This window comes from Metopolophium dirhodum, chromosome 5 (assembly GCF_019925205.1).
Source record: "Metopolophium dirhodum isolate CAU chromosome 5, ASM1992520v1, whole genome shotgun sequence".
NCBI classification, from domain to species: Eukaryota; Metazoa; Arthropoda; class Insecta; order Hemiptera; family Aphididae; genus Metopolophium; species Metopolophium dirhodum.
In genome coordinates this window covers 16,778,321-16,790,893 of record NC_083564.1, presented here as the reverse complement: position 1 = coordinate 16,790,893, position 12,573 = coordinate 16,778,321, and the positions used below count along the sequence as shown (strand labels likewise).

Sequence of the window (12,573 nt, the reverse complement as noted above, 5' to 3'; positions counted from 1 at the left end):
GTCGTACTGTACCATATGATTCAAATGCGATAAGTATAAAATATAATATTATCGTTTGAGACGCATATATTTTTAACAGGTGCCTATTATAGTCCCTCACTCCATCCTATATTTTTTTTCCTTTTTATCCACAACATATAGTAATAACATGTTGTCGAATTCTATGAATGTATGGTATTTAAAAGATAATAATGTCATCAGACATTATGAACTTTAATCATAGAGTTGTTTTTCCCAACACTGTACAATATAGATTTATTCATTTATAACTACCTACACTTAATACAATTTTAGTCGGACCATCGTTTGCACACATTGGAAACGTTCTATACGTCCATACTCCACACCCTAAAGTTTAGAAAACTATAATTAATGTAAGTGGCATAATATATTATTATAATAAAAGTAAGTAGTTATATAAATATACGATTATGTAACATATACCTATTATAACCGGTAGGTACATGTTATATGATTATGATATTGTTCAAACTATAGAGAACGGATTCATTATGCAAATGCATAATATTAATGACAGTTTATTAGTTTGACAAATTGCATTATTTAAATAATTTTTCTTGTTGAAACGACGTTAATATGTTTTAAAACATTACTGCAAACATTTGGAATTATAATTGTATAATATTTATATTAACATTAATTTTCGCTATACCTAATCCCCCTATACATACTTTTTTAAAAAAAATAAATATAAAGCAAAATGGTTAAACATTTACCATAGTATTAAATAATTAAAAACTCCTTATTCATTGTTAAAAAGACCGAACACGTTACTGGAGAAAAGACAACAATCCATATTATTTAAAATTAAAATTTTTTTACATTTCGTTGTAAATTCTTTGTACAGTATTAAAACAAAATATTTGAGATTTGACTATGAAAAAAATGCACAGCGTAATCCGTCAGCCAGCCAATTTATTTTAAGAAGTGGAAGATGATTATCGGGGATGACGAAACAATTAGATGGAATTCTCCGTCTCAATTCCAATTACAAGAACAGCCATCACGGTGGTCCAGATTCATCGACATATATTTTGCCCGATTGAAAACTACATACTGGAACAGAGGATACGCAATAGTTTTGCTTGGACTTATTGGTAAATATAGAGCAGTATTTTTTCGATAAGTATTATTATTTACCCCACTGACGATGAGCACGTTAAATTAAATAATCATAAAAATATAATGATGTGTGTTATCATCTGTCGGTAAAGCTTCTATATTTTCAACCGTCTACATGAATTCAAACATAAATATTCAGTTAAGAGGACGTTTCACCCGTATTTGTTTTCTCCATCTTACACACGAACGGCATAGCAAATACTGTTTTGCTTGGGAAAGAACCGAGAAGGCTACAGTCATAACTAAGAAACAAAATTTTCACCACATAAAATGAAAAACTTTGGCTGTGGAATATCGTTTTTATTTTTTCGTTATCGGAACTTCAAAAAAAGTTATTAAAGCTTAAACAAACACAAATAATAATGGATTTTGAAACAATAAGAACATTTTTCGTATTAGTGATATCAAAAAAATGATGTGGCACAGCCAGAATTTTCCTTTAAATGTGATAAATATTTCGTTTCTTAGTTATGACTGTAGTCTTCTCGGTTGTTTCCAGCGCAAAACAGTTTTTGATATGCCGTACGTGTGTAAGACAGAGACAACAAATGCGGGTGATACGTCCTCTTAAGGTAGAAAAGTGTAGACATTCTTTATGAAAATAGCGAATGAACTCTATGTTATTGGTATAACCCACTCTTTGAGTATAATATTCTAATAATACATTTTAATAATTAATCGGTTTAGAAGTTAAACAGTGCCTATAATACTTATATTATCTTGTATTTATTATAGCCGAGTTCTCGTTGGTTAATAATTGTAATTTATGAGGTAGGTTAGTGTCCCATAGCTTAGTGTTATTATTTTGAAATCATCCATTCAAAAACGAAAATATATAATGAGCAAAATATGTATAATTTATATAATTATATACATATACAGAGTGATTCACCAAGCATGCTTACCCTCTTTTTTCTTCAATAACGCAGTAATTTAAAATCTGATTTTTGTAATATTTAAATATAAAAAAAAATTCAAATTCTTAAGATTTTTTGTACTACTTAAGGAGTGCCCTGTGGAGACACAAGCTTCTGTTTTTCCAATAAGAACCCTCCTTCCAGCTGTAAATTATTCAGTGGTTATTTTTTCTGATAAATTTGACGTATCAGAATCAACATTTGTGAGAGTAGTTTTTGAATTATTTAAGTTTGTGTTCTAAAGATAAAAGGCCCATGGCAATAGGCTTATAAGATATGGGGGCTATGGTGATTTGAAAATTTTAGTCATAAATATTAATTAACTTAAACAATTTTTGAAAATGGGTCAAGTATAATAAATACTAGTTCCAATATTACACCTATTTTATATTTTTGTAAAACCATTTTTAAGGACTATTATTCTTAGTACAAGCATTTTAATAAACTAAGAAACTAGTTATTTGAATTTTGAATAATTATGTACATCAACATTTTCCGAAAAAATGATCCACTAAATAATTTAAAGTAAAAAAGGGCGGTCCTCATTTAAAAAAAACAGAATTGTATCGTTACTCCTTTAGTACCTAGTACATAAAAAATAAAAAATTAAAGAATTTGAAAAAATTGTCTTTAAGTACCTATAGGTATATTTAAAAATTAAAAAAATCAGAATTTGAAAAAATGCATTATTAAATGAAAATATGGGGGTGATCATGCTTGGTAAAACACTCTGTACATACTATGTGTGTATGGTAAACTGTATGGTGTATATTATAGTACCCAATTGCCAAAATGCCAACCTTTTTTGCTATGATCCGAATATCCGATTGTAAATGGGTAAGCTGCAGTGACTAACCTGTGTTTGATAAACATTAAACGACATTAAATTATTATTATAAAATGAAATAAAATAATTATTACAGTTTATAACTTATAAGATGAAAATATTTAAAAAAGCGAGTAAGTGGATGTCGCTCTGCTGTACAGTATAAGTTACAAGTGGATCATTGTAAAATGGATTGTATTAAACTTGAATTCAATGATATAATATAATTGTATGAGAAAAACGACCCTGAGCGCAGACGGTTTGTCAGTTTGGATATTTTATACTGTTATTATTTATTATCATGTAAGTTGAATTAATATTATAATATTATTATTTTATATTTGTTTCTATGGTGATAAACAAAGCGTTAGAAATTAAAATCCCATTTTTAGAGGGTTTCCGTAATTTTTTGGTGGTTTTTCCCGTGGCATTAAATAACTATTAATAAAATCGAAAAATTACCTCTCTAAAGTACCATCTTACTCCAATTTGGTAAAAGATATGGTTGAAATCGAAGCACTCCTTCTGGTAGAAATTTTGTATACCGGATATAAAAAATAAATAAATAATATCATTGTAAAACCACTAGCTTCCTTGCTCCGCTCAGAATCTAACATAATGTATCGAATTTGAAAATTACGTACAGAGTAGTGTCTATAAAAATGTCAAATATTTAATTGATTGATTTGATTTTTTTTCCATAGGTATCATCATTTCGTGGATTTTATTTGTTTTATATCCATATACGGTTCTTGTGTATCTGAAGGAACAAAATAAAAATAAAGTAAGTGCCTGCAGTTATAGTATAATAACTATTATCAAATATTGGTATACAAGTTATATTTACCACTGATATAGCAATGCGCGTATCAAAAATATTCAATAATACCTAATATTAGTAATTTCACATTTTTTTATCCATTTGAATAATGTTATATTATTATATTACAGATTTACACTTCCAATTATAATTGCTCATCTTACAAAATGAACGGATATTTTATCGGCTTAATACCTGGTGGTGTTTTAGCAACTGTTTATCCTGCACACAAGTAATCGATCAATACTCAAATCAAATATAATATCCTTTTAATACTATAGGGCTAGGATTTATATATTATATGCAATATGCAATGTGCTATGTGCAATGTGCAATACGTAATATATTAAATAAACTAAATACTATAATTTATATTGTTCTATTGGGCTTCAAGCCCGTTAATAAATAATGCGTGTATTTTCAATAAAATATTATGATAATATAATATAGGTACAAAGTACGCAATACAATGTCTACTTTGAGTATAATGATTTAAATTTAAAATAATTATAAAAAAATGCAATACTTATTACTCTTGAGTTCTGACAAAAATATGCAAGGTATAGGATATTTATTACTTTTCGTATGAGTGCAAAATTATGCGAAATAAAAAGTAGGTAGGTACTTTAGAAGTTTCTGTAGAAGCTATATTTAGCGGTTTTCTTATCTCGTACAACCAAATTCCAGCATGGGTGCAACCACTGCATCCACATACTTATAAGTTATAACAAATTAATTTGCATGAATCATAGTCCTATCTCACCCAAAAATTATGATGAGATGTAGTGTTATAAGCTTATAATAATATTTTCAGAATTTTAGGGGTATCAGTCTTTTTATTTTCGATTGGTCATATAATTTTACTCGTGAGCATGAAATACTTGAGCGCTTACATGCATTGTTTCACACAGTTTTACATATCAATGGCAATGGTAAAAATAACAATCTTCATTGTGAAGTGTGCTTTAATAGTACAAAGTAATAATGGTGTGTAATATAATATATAGGCCACCATTATTTTGTCAATTCACGGGACTTTGGCATATTCGATCCCACTGAAGAAACAGTCAATACGTCACGTTCCAATAATATTGTGCTGGATGATATTTAATAGTGGACATCTCAGTGCTCCTATACTCCACGAACAAATTTGTATTTATTATACGACAACTCTATGTTTTGGTATATATACTTACAATTACTATTACATTTTGATGCTCTACACTTGGATATCAGGATAATAATCGGTATAAATGTATAATGTTCATAGGTGTGATTGGATTGTTATGGTATCTTTTTTGGCTGAACGCGTTCAATGGAAATCGACGTCAGAGCCTGAACCCACGATATTCTTCTAACTTACCGGACATACCATGGAAATCGTTTTATACTTCAAAACCTTTGCTTGTGATTGCCTTATTATACGCGTGTGATGCTCAGCTTAATCAAACAATTGGAAGTGTTTATCACAACAGCGTAAGTAGTTTTTATAAACTACGAAGGGTTTATATTTCTGTTTTAACGAAAGCAATAATATAATATACTGTGTTTATAAAAAAAACTAACCACACAGGAAATGTCAGAATTGAGGAAATACACTATAATTTTATTGTTGCTTTTCATCGTTCTGGCTGAATTAATTCCAGAAATCACAGAATCCATTCCCACCGTCAGCGTCAGAAAGCTCTGGAGTTGCTCATATTTTAGTACGATGGGCATATATTATTTTCTGAAAGATATTTTAGGTTACAGTTTAAAAACAAATAAAATATGGGGTTATATTTTAACAGAAATGAAATATCTTTACATTTTTGGTAAGTATAAAATGTACCTACCTATGAAGAACATACAATATTGAAAACTATTTTTATATAATATTATAAATCCAAATTACGTTGGTTCTTATAGGATTCTACTTAAACCATTTAGATATTGCACCAAAATATGCTAGTTTACTTTATAGTTTACTGCTAACCATAAATTATATTTCCAACTTTTTATGGGACAATGTCGTAAACACTTTATTCAGTACTTGGGTAATAAAATAAAAACATTTTTAATTTCTTATTGTTATCAAATTAACTTGACTGTCATAACCATATCTCAATATAGGTACGTAACGAAGTCGAAACTGGTTTCATGATGGGGACAATATGTTTTGCGGTAGCTGTGTTTTATGACATTTTCGCTTCGGCGGAAGTACAGCCATGGGCAGCAGATAATTCGGTAGAAGAAAATCAACAAATTATGGTTGAAAGCAATAATTATAATAATTTACCATGTACATAACAATTATACATTATAATAATATGGTTACTATTTCTACAATGCTTGTTATATTGTAATAATAATATTATGGATATTACGAAGAGCTAGTTATATTAACCTAATTTAAGCAGGCTCCAACGACTTCAGTTGATGTCAAACAATCATTTTAACTTCAATTTTTCACTAATTATTTAAATTATTTTTTTTTTTCAACTTAATAATATTTTTAAAATGCTTGTACTATTATTATAGACATTCGAAAATATTGGCTTATATAATTTTTGTTTGTGTGTAAAATAAGTTTAAAAATGTTATATAACATCCTCATAAGTTATAAGCTACATAGGCTCCAATAAATAAATATTTAAAAAAAAAATTGTCGCAGTTCTTTTATAAAACATTTAAGGCTATTGAAAGCGACCCATTTTTTCGTTGTTCTTTAGTGCATTTAGACCAATAAGAGGAACAAAAACTCACCCAGTACCGAAAGCCCGATTTTAATTTTGAAAACATATTTGAATTTATTATTCTATTTTTTAAATTATGTAGGAATTGGATTTTGGATTTTTTTTTTTTAGCAAGTAATGCTTTTTCTTTATTTATCAATTTTTTTCTTTTATATTAAATCTATATTTTTTAAATCATCATCAATTCTACCTAGTAGACATTTTATCTTTTAAATTAACTGTATTTATATTTATATAATTATTTACTATAATTTTATAATCTTAAAACAATCCTATGTATATATCAATATTGAATATTATGTATACTGTGTCTCTTGGCAACCCTTAGGGAGGGCAGTCCACTATATTAGTATAAAAGTGAATTTTGAAATTTTTATTTTTTTTCTTAGACTCATCCGTGTTGTATAGGCAATATATTAACGTACTGGTGTTGGGAAATTTTTAGAACGTTCGTTGAATAATATAAAATTATATTATATTCTTTAGTTTTATTATACTTAGTTTCTGTGTTTCTATATCTTATTTCTAGTCTAAGTACCAAAACGTACTGACTAAGATTTAATGCTAATTACTAAATCTTGTTACTTGTTACGAATTATAGTATTGCTTTTACCTACTCGTACATAATTCAAATTTAATGTTTTCTTAACTTAGAGAATAGTTATTCTTGAAAGAAAAATGCAATAATAATAATACAGTCAAATCAGCCGTCATAATGTTCACGGTCACCTGGACACGCGCCTAAAATAAGTTAATTATTGAAATAATAATATAATAAATAATTATACTCATGTCACAGAATAACTTTCTGTGCTTATATTACGCATAATAGCTTATACTCTGATAGCAAAAACACCGCCGCCGTGAAATCCACAGGAATTGTGCGATGACACACACGTCGCGATCATCCATAAAAACACAGTTTTTTCACGGAATGCACATCAAATATTAATTTATTTAATTTATTTAATTCACAAAACAGAATTTTTTTTAAAAATTATTCACACCTGCACAATGTACGAGTAGCACACGTATATTACGTAGGTTTTTTTAGATTCGTGCTACTTAGTATTATTTTGTTATAAATTATTATTATGATTTGTCAGCATTGTGTCGTATTTGTGTTATGAATATTTAGGTGCGCCGCTGGCCAGATCTGAGCTCCATTTGTTATACCGTGAGTAATTTTATTATTGTAATTTTAGAAAATATTTGTAAAAAATATTTATCATACTATTATTTTTTTTTCTATATTGTTATGTCACATTTGCTGCATACATTGTCAGGCACCCATTAGAATATATTGCTGCAGATTTATACATTATCATATTTTTGACTGTTGCCAAAAGGACCGTAATTAACTTGACGGACATCCGTAATTATATCATCAAAAACGCAGTATCATCTACTGTTAATTCCCGAGACCTACTTTCTGTATTAGTTGATTCCCGGGTCATTATTAAGTATGTATGAGTAGATTTCCGGGTCATTATTAAGTATGTATGAGTTGATTCCCGGGTCATTATATGTCACGGTATACTGGTAATCTCATTACCATATACCAATTTTTAAAAACAATGTGCTATACATTTTTACCAAATTACTAAATTTTTTAATAATACTTTTTTTCTCAATTTTTAGATTCTGAATGAAGCGATGAATATATTGATTTTATAATGATGTTTGTTTTTTTTTTAAATTTTTTTTTTTGTGTCTGTCATCACCTTTTAGGACAGTAAAAATGCTTGGATTTTCTTCAACAGTACATTTTCTGATAGGAAAGTGAATCTAGTTGGTGCTTTGAGGGTCAAAAGTAAAATTGTTTTCAAAAGCGACGTGAAAAACAAAAGAAAAATTAAGGAAAAACGGGAATTTTTACGCGAAATCTGTTTTTTGAGAAAATCAGTTTTGGTTTTTAGTGTAACTCTAAAACAAATGACTGTAGGTACATGAAATTTTGACTGAATGTTTATATTAGCATTTTCTATACACCATAACAATTTCCAAATATTTTGACTTATTTTGAGCTGTTTACAGACATTTTCAGTTTCCATTTTTTTAGTTTTTTTTTCTATAAATATCAATAAAATTTTATCTGTTGGGTAAAAAAGCTTGAAAATTTAATAGAAGGCTCCTAGATTATTGTTCCAAAGGCAAATAAAATAAATTAAAAAACCTTAGTCACAGTTTTTATTTATAAGCATTTAAAGTTCAAATCTTGATAAAATACGAAAAAATCACGAAAATTAGCAAATTATTTTGAGTTGACAATTCATAAAAATTTTCCTTTTTAAAACTAAGATTTGAAAATATTATACAAGATTATCCATAAGTTTGTCTAACTTAATCAAAAAAAAAAAGGTGGATAAGTGGATGTCGCTCTGCTGTACGGTAGGTTACAAGTGGGTCACTGTAATGGATGGTGTTAAATTTGAATTCAATGATATAATATCATTGTATAAGAAAAACAATTCTGAGCGAAAACGGTCAGTCAGCCTATGATTTTACCAAGTATATTTGATGATATTATTGTGAATAAAGTAATTTATATATAAAAAAAACACACATCATTGTAGAATCAATACATTCATCGCTTCGCTCAGAATCTAAAAATGTTAACAAGAAAGTCAAATTAAATTTTTATGAGCGTTTGAAATTCATTTTTTTTCAACATTTTATATTCATTCGTTTTCCTTATTTTGTTGTTATTAAAAATGTATGCCTGTAGATACTTGAAAATTTCACTGAATGTTTGTATTAGGGTTTTCTATACACCATAATATTTTGAAAATAATTAGACTCTTTTTGAGCTGTTTACGGACATTTTCAGTTTTCAATTTTTTTAGTTTTTTTTTTCTATAAATATCAATACAATTTTATTTGTTGGGTAAAAAAGCGTGAAAATTTAATATAAGGCTCCAGATATATCGTTCAAATAGCAGTTGAAAAATATTAAAAATATAGGCACATTTTTTTTTTATAAGCATTTAAAGTTCAAATTTTGACAACATTTATCAAATTTATAATTTTTATAATTATTTTGTAATTAAAAATTTATAAAATGTTCAACTTTTATAGCTAAGGATTGAAAATTTAAAACAAGGCTCCACGTAAATAGGTTATATATAAATTACTTTATTCACAATAATATCATCAAATATACTTGGTAATATCATAGGCTGACTGACCGTTTTCGCTCAGAATCGTTTTTCTTATACAATGATATTATATCATTGAATTCAAATTTAACACCATCCATTGTCGTGACCCACTTGTAACCTACTGTACATCAGAGCGACATCCACTTACCCACCTTTTTTACTATTAGTTTTTTAACAAAAAATTGAATGATTTTCAAAATATGAAAAAACTAAATAGAACAACATCTTTAAGAAACTTGTCTGCCAACCTCCTCGTGGTGATTCTTGAATTGGGCGAATAGACTGAATATTTGATTAAATATTGAAAATAATATATAATGACCCGGGAATCAACTCGTACACTGCCATCAAAAATTCCAATTACATTATTATTATTATTGTAAAATTGCAATTTAAATTATTGTTATTTTTCTCATAATTGTTACAGAACTACCGGAATAACATTAACAAAAATTACAATTTGAGTTATTATTTATTTGTCAGATACCTTTTTTTATAGTGTTAAATCACACAAAAGAACAATATAGACTAAAAGCGGGATCAGGTAACCAACCTGATTTCAGTTAGTTTATTGTAATTTAAAAATATTATTCCTGGGTGCTTGAAACTTTTAAAATATACAATTTATTTATTAATTACACCTATAATACTATACAATACTAACAATAACCAATTGTTAGTATTGTATAACCAATTTTCTCCAAATTTGAACTAATGCTATGTATTGTTCAGACGTTTGGGTTACAGTATGAACTATTTATGAAAATCCTTGTTTTGAATTTTCAATCCTTAGCTATAATAATTAAACATTTTTTTAAAAATCTCAGTTTTTCAGTTTTTTAAATTTATAATTTGATACATTTAATAGAAATATAAAATAAAATGCTAATAAAAAAATCGTGCATATGTATTTTTAATGTTTTTAAATGGTTATTGTAACACATTGTGAAGAGCCTTGTATTAATAGTTTTAAAATTTTAGATATAAAAAGAACATTTTTTTTTATAAATTTCTAATTAATACATTTTCAAATAATTTACACATTTTCGTGACTTTCACGAATTTTCTACAAATTCTAAATTCATACGATTATTAAAAATCATTGTGAATCAACACTAAAATTGAATTTAAATTGAAATTTAAACCTAACTTATGTATTTAAGGTCATACCAAAAACCAAAACCTTCGTCGATAGCCAATTTTGCATGAAAATTCCCGTTTTTCTTTATTTTTTTCCCGGCGCTTATTGAAACTACTGAGAATTTGAAATATGAAAAAGATACTAATGTTTAAAACCGAAGCATTTTTGCCCTATTGATCATGTTCACAGAAACAAAAAATAAAAACATGCATCATTGTAAAGTCAATACGCATATAAATGCTCAAATATTATTTATATCTATTTTTGTTTTAGGACATATTAGAATTTATCGAAAATTCTCCACATGGGGTAATTTTGTTCATATTAAGGTCAGGAATTAATTTGTCTACATCGCCTGATTATATACTAAATCCACTGAAGGAAGCATTAGCCCAAGTTCCTCAAAGAATACTGTGGAAATATGAAGGAGAAATGGTGAATAATCCAAAAAACGAAATGATAAGAAAATGGTTACCTCAATGGGAAATTCTATGTAATATTTTCTATTCCAATGTATTATGTATATACCATGAGTTGGAATTTCGTTTATATAAATGTATTTTGATTTTAAGTGCATCCCAATGTAAAATTATTCAACAGTCACGGAGGTATGTCAGGAGTATATGAAACAGTGGATGCTGGCGTTCCAGTTCTCGGATTCCCATTATTTTACGATCAACCAAGGAATATAGCTAACTTGGTTAACGCTGGAATGGCCATATCCATGGATATTTTATCTATGAAAATGGATACTTTTTTAAAAAATGTATTAGAACTAGTAAATGATGAAAAGAGAGTTTGTTTTGATTTATTTTTTAATTAACTAAACGACTATATTTAAAATAGAAATCGGATTTGATTTTAACATAAACGTATTTTATAGGTATAATATGCGAAACGCTAAAATCGCTTCCGATATATTCAAACACCGACTGATGTTTCCAAAACAGTCAGTTCTTTACTGGACTGAATATGTAATTCATCATAAAGGTGCCCCGCATTTGATACCTCACTCACTTAATCTAACTTAGTACCAATACCTTTTATTGGACGTATTCGCTGTGATGATAGTATTTATATGTATTAATTTATTTATAACATATATATTAGGTAATACAAATGTTTTATAAACATATTTTGAAAATATTATGAATATTAAAGCAAAATCTGAATAAATTAGTAACTGCCTATTATAAATTTGATTTTAAGTATTAAATTAATGCGTTTTATAGAAAATATAAATACAATTATAAAAAAATTATGAACTCTTGGTTCGAATTGCCGAGTGGTTCAAAATATCAAGGGTCCAAAAAATAATCAACACCTTTAAGTTAGCTCTTTTATCATATTCATTTGTATTGCTGTTTTGTTGTAAAACTCTTAAATTCACATCCATCTTTAATTCTCAATTATTCCTATGTTGTTGTATAAAACACTATTAACTTCTTCATTATCTTTCTCTTAATAATTTTATGTATTTTTTTGATTTTTGTTGTAAACCATAATTTAAACATGTTTTGTTGTACAAAATGGCTCGGCCTGTATATCTGTATATTCTATTATATTATATTTTATTCTAAAATAAAAATGTTTGTTAATTTTTAGTCCATCAGGAGCATTTCAAATCAAGCTATTTTTTATAAATAGTAACTACCCTAATTTAACTTATCAAATTGGGATTTTCCTCTTATGAAGTATTGATAAAATTAATGTAATACAGTCATACATACGTCAGGGAAATAGCGAATCTCAATAGATCTGGGATCAGGGTATCTCAGTGGGACAGGCCCTCTCTGCTCTCCCCGTTTTACCAATTACGATATTCGTTTT

The 12,573-nt window shown here is 27.5% G+C and overlaps 1 protein-coding gene and 1 pseudogene across 2 annotated transcripts; both read left to right on the top strand.

Annotated features, from left to right (window-relative positions):
* LOC132945568 (UDP-glucosyltransferase 2-like) overlaps positions 1-11,874 on the top strand; it is a 45,272-nt pseudogene extending 33,398 nt beyond the window's left edge.
* Positions 231-6,341, top strand: LOC132944866 (vesicular glutamate transporter 2-like). Of its 2 annotated transcripts, none has more exons than XM_061014390.1 (10): positions 231-374; positions 915-1,118; positions 3,591-3,670; positions 3,838-3,938; positions 4,521-4,638; positions 4,714-4,888; positions 4,977-5,182; positions 5,280-5,520; positions 5,615-5,742; positions 5,819-6,341. In XM_061014390.1, exons 2-10 carry the CDS (start codon positions 956-958, stop codon positions 5,993-5,995), a joined length of 1,389 nt encoding a protein of 462 aa, XP_060870373.1. In that variant the 5' UTR covers positions 231-374; positions 915-955; the 3' UTR covers positions 5,996-6,341. The 2 variants fall into 2 exon arrangements, with proteins under 2 accessions (XP_060870373.1, XP_060870372.1); XM_061014389.1 differs by having other exon boundaries at positions 869-1,118.
* Positions 11,875-12,573: the final 699 nt, after the last annotated feature.

Excerpts from the sequence above, each read along its gene's own strand:
- LOC132944866 (XM_061014390.1), top strand. The coding sequence starts at position 956 with ATGATTATCGGGGATGACGAAACAATTAGATGGAATTCTCCGTCTCAA. Across the intron at positions 3,671-3,837 it reads AGGAACAAAATAAAAATAAA|ATTTACACTTCCAATTATAA; the intron begins GTAAGTGCCTGC and ends ATTATATTACAG. Across the intron at positions 4,639-4,713 it reads TTTACATATCAATGGCAATG|GCCACCATTATTTTGTCAAT; the intron begins GTAAAAATAACA and ends TATAATATATAG.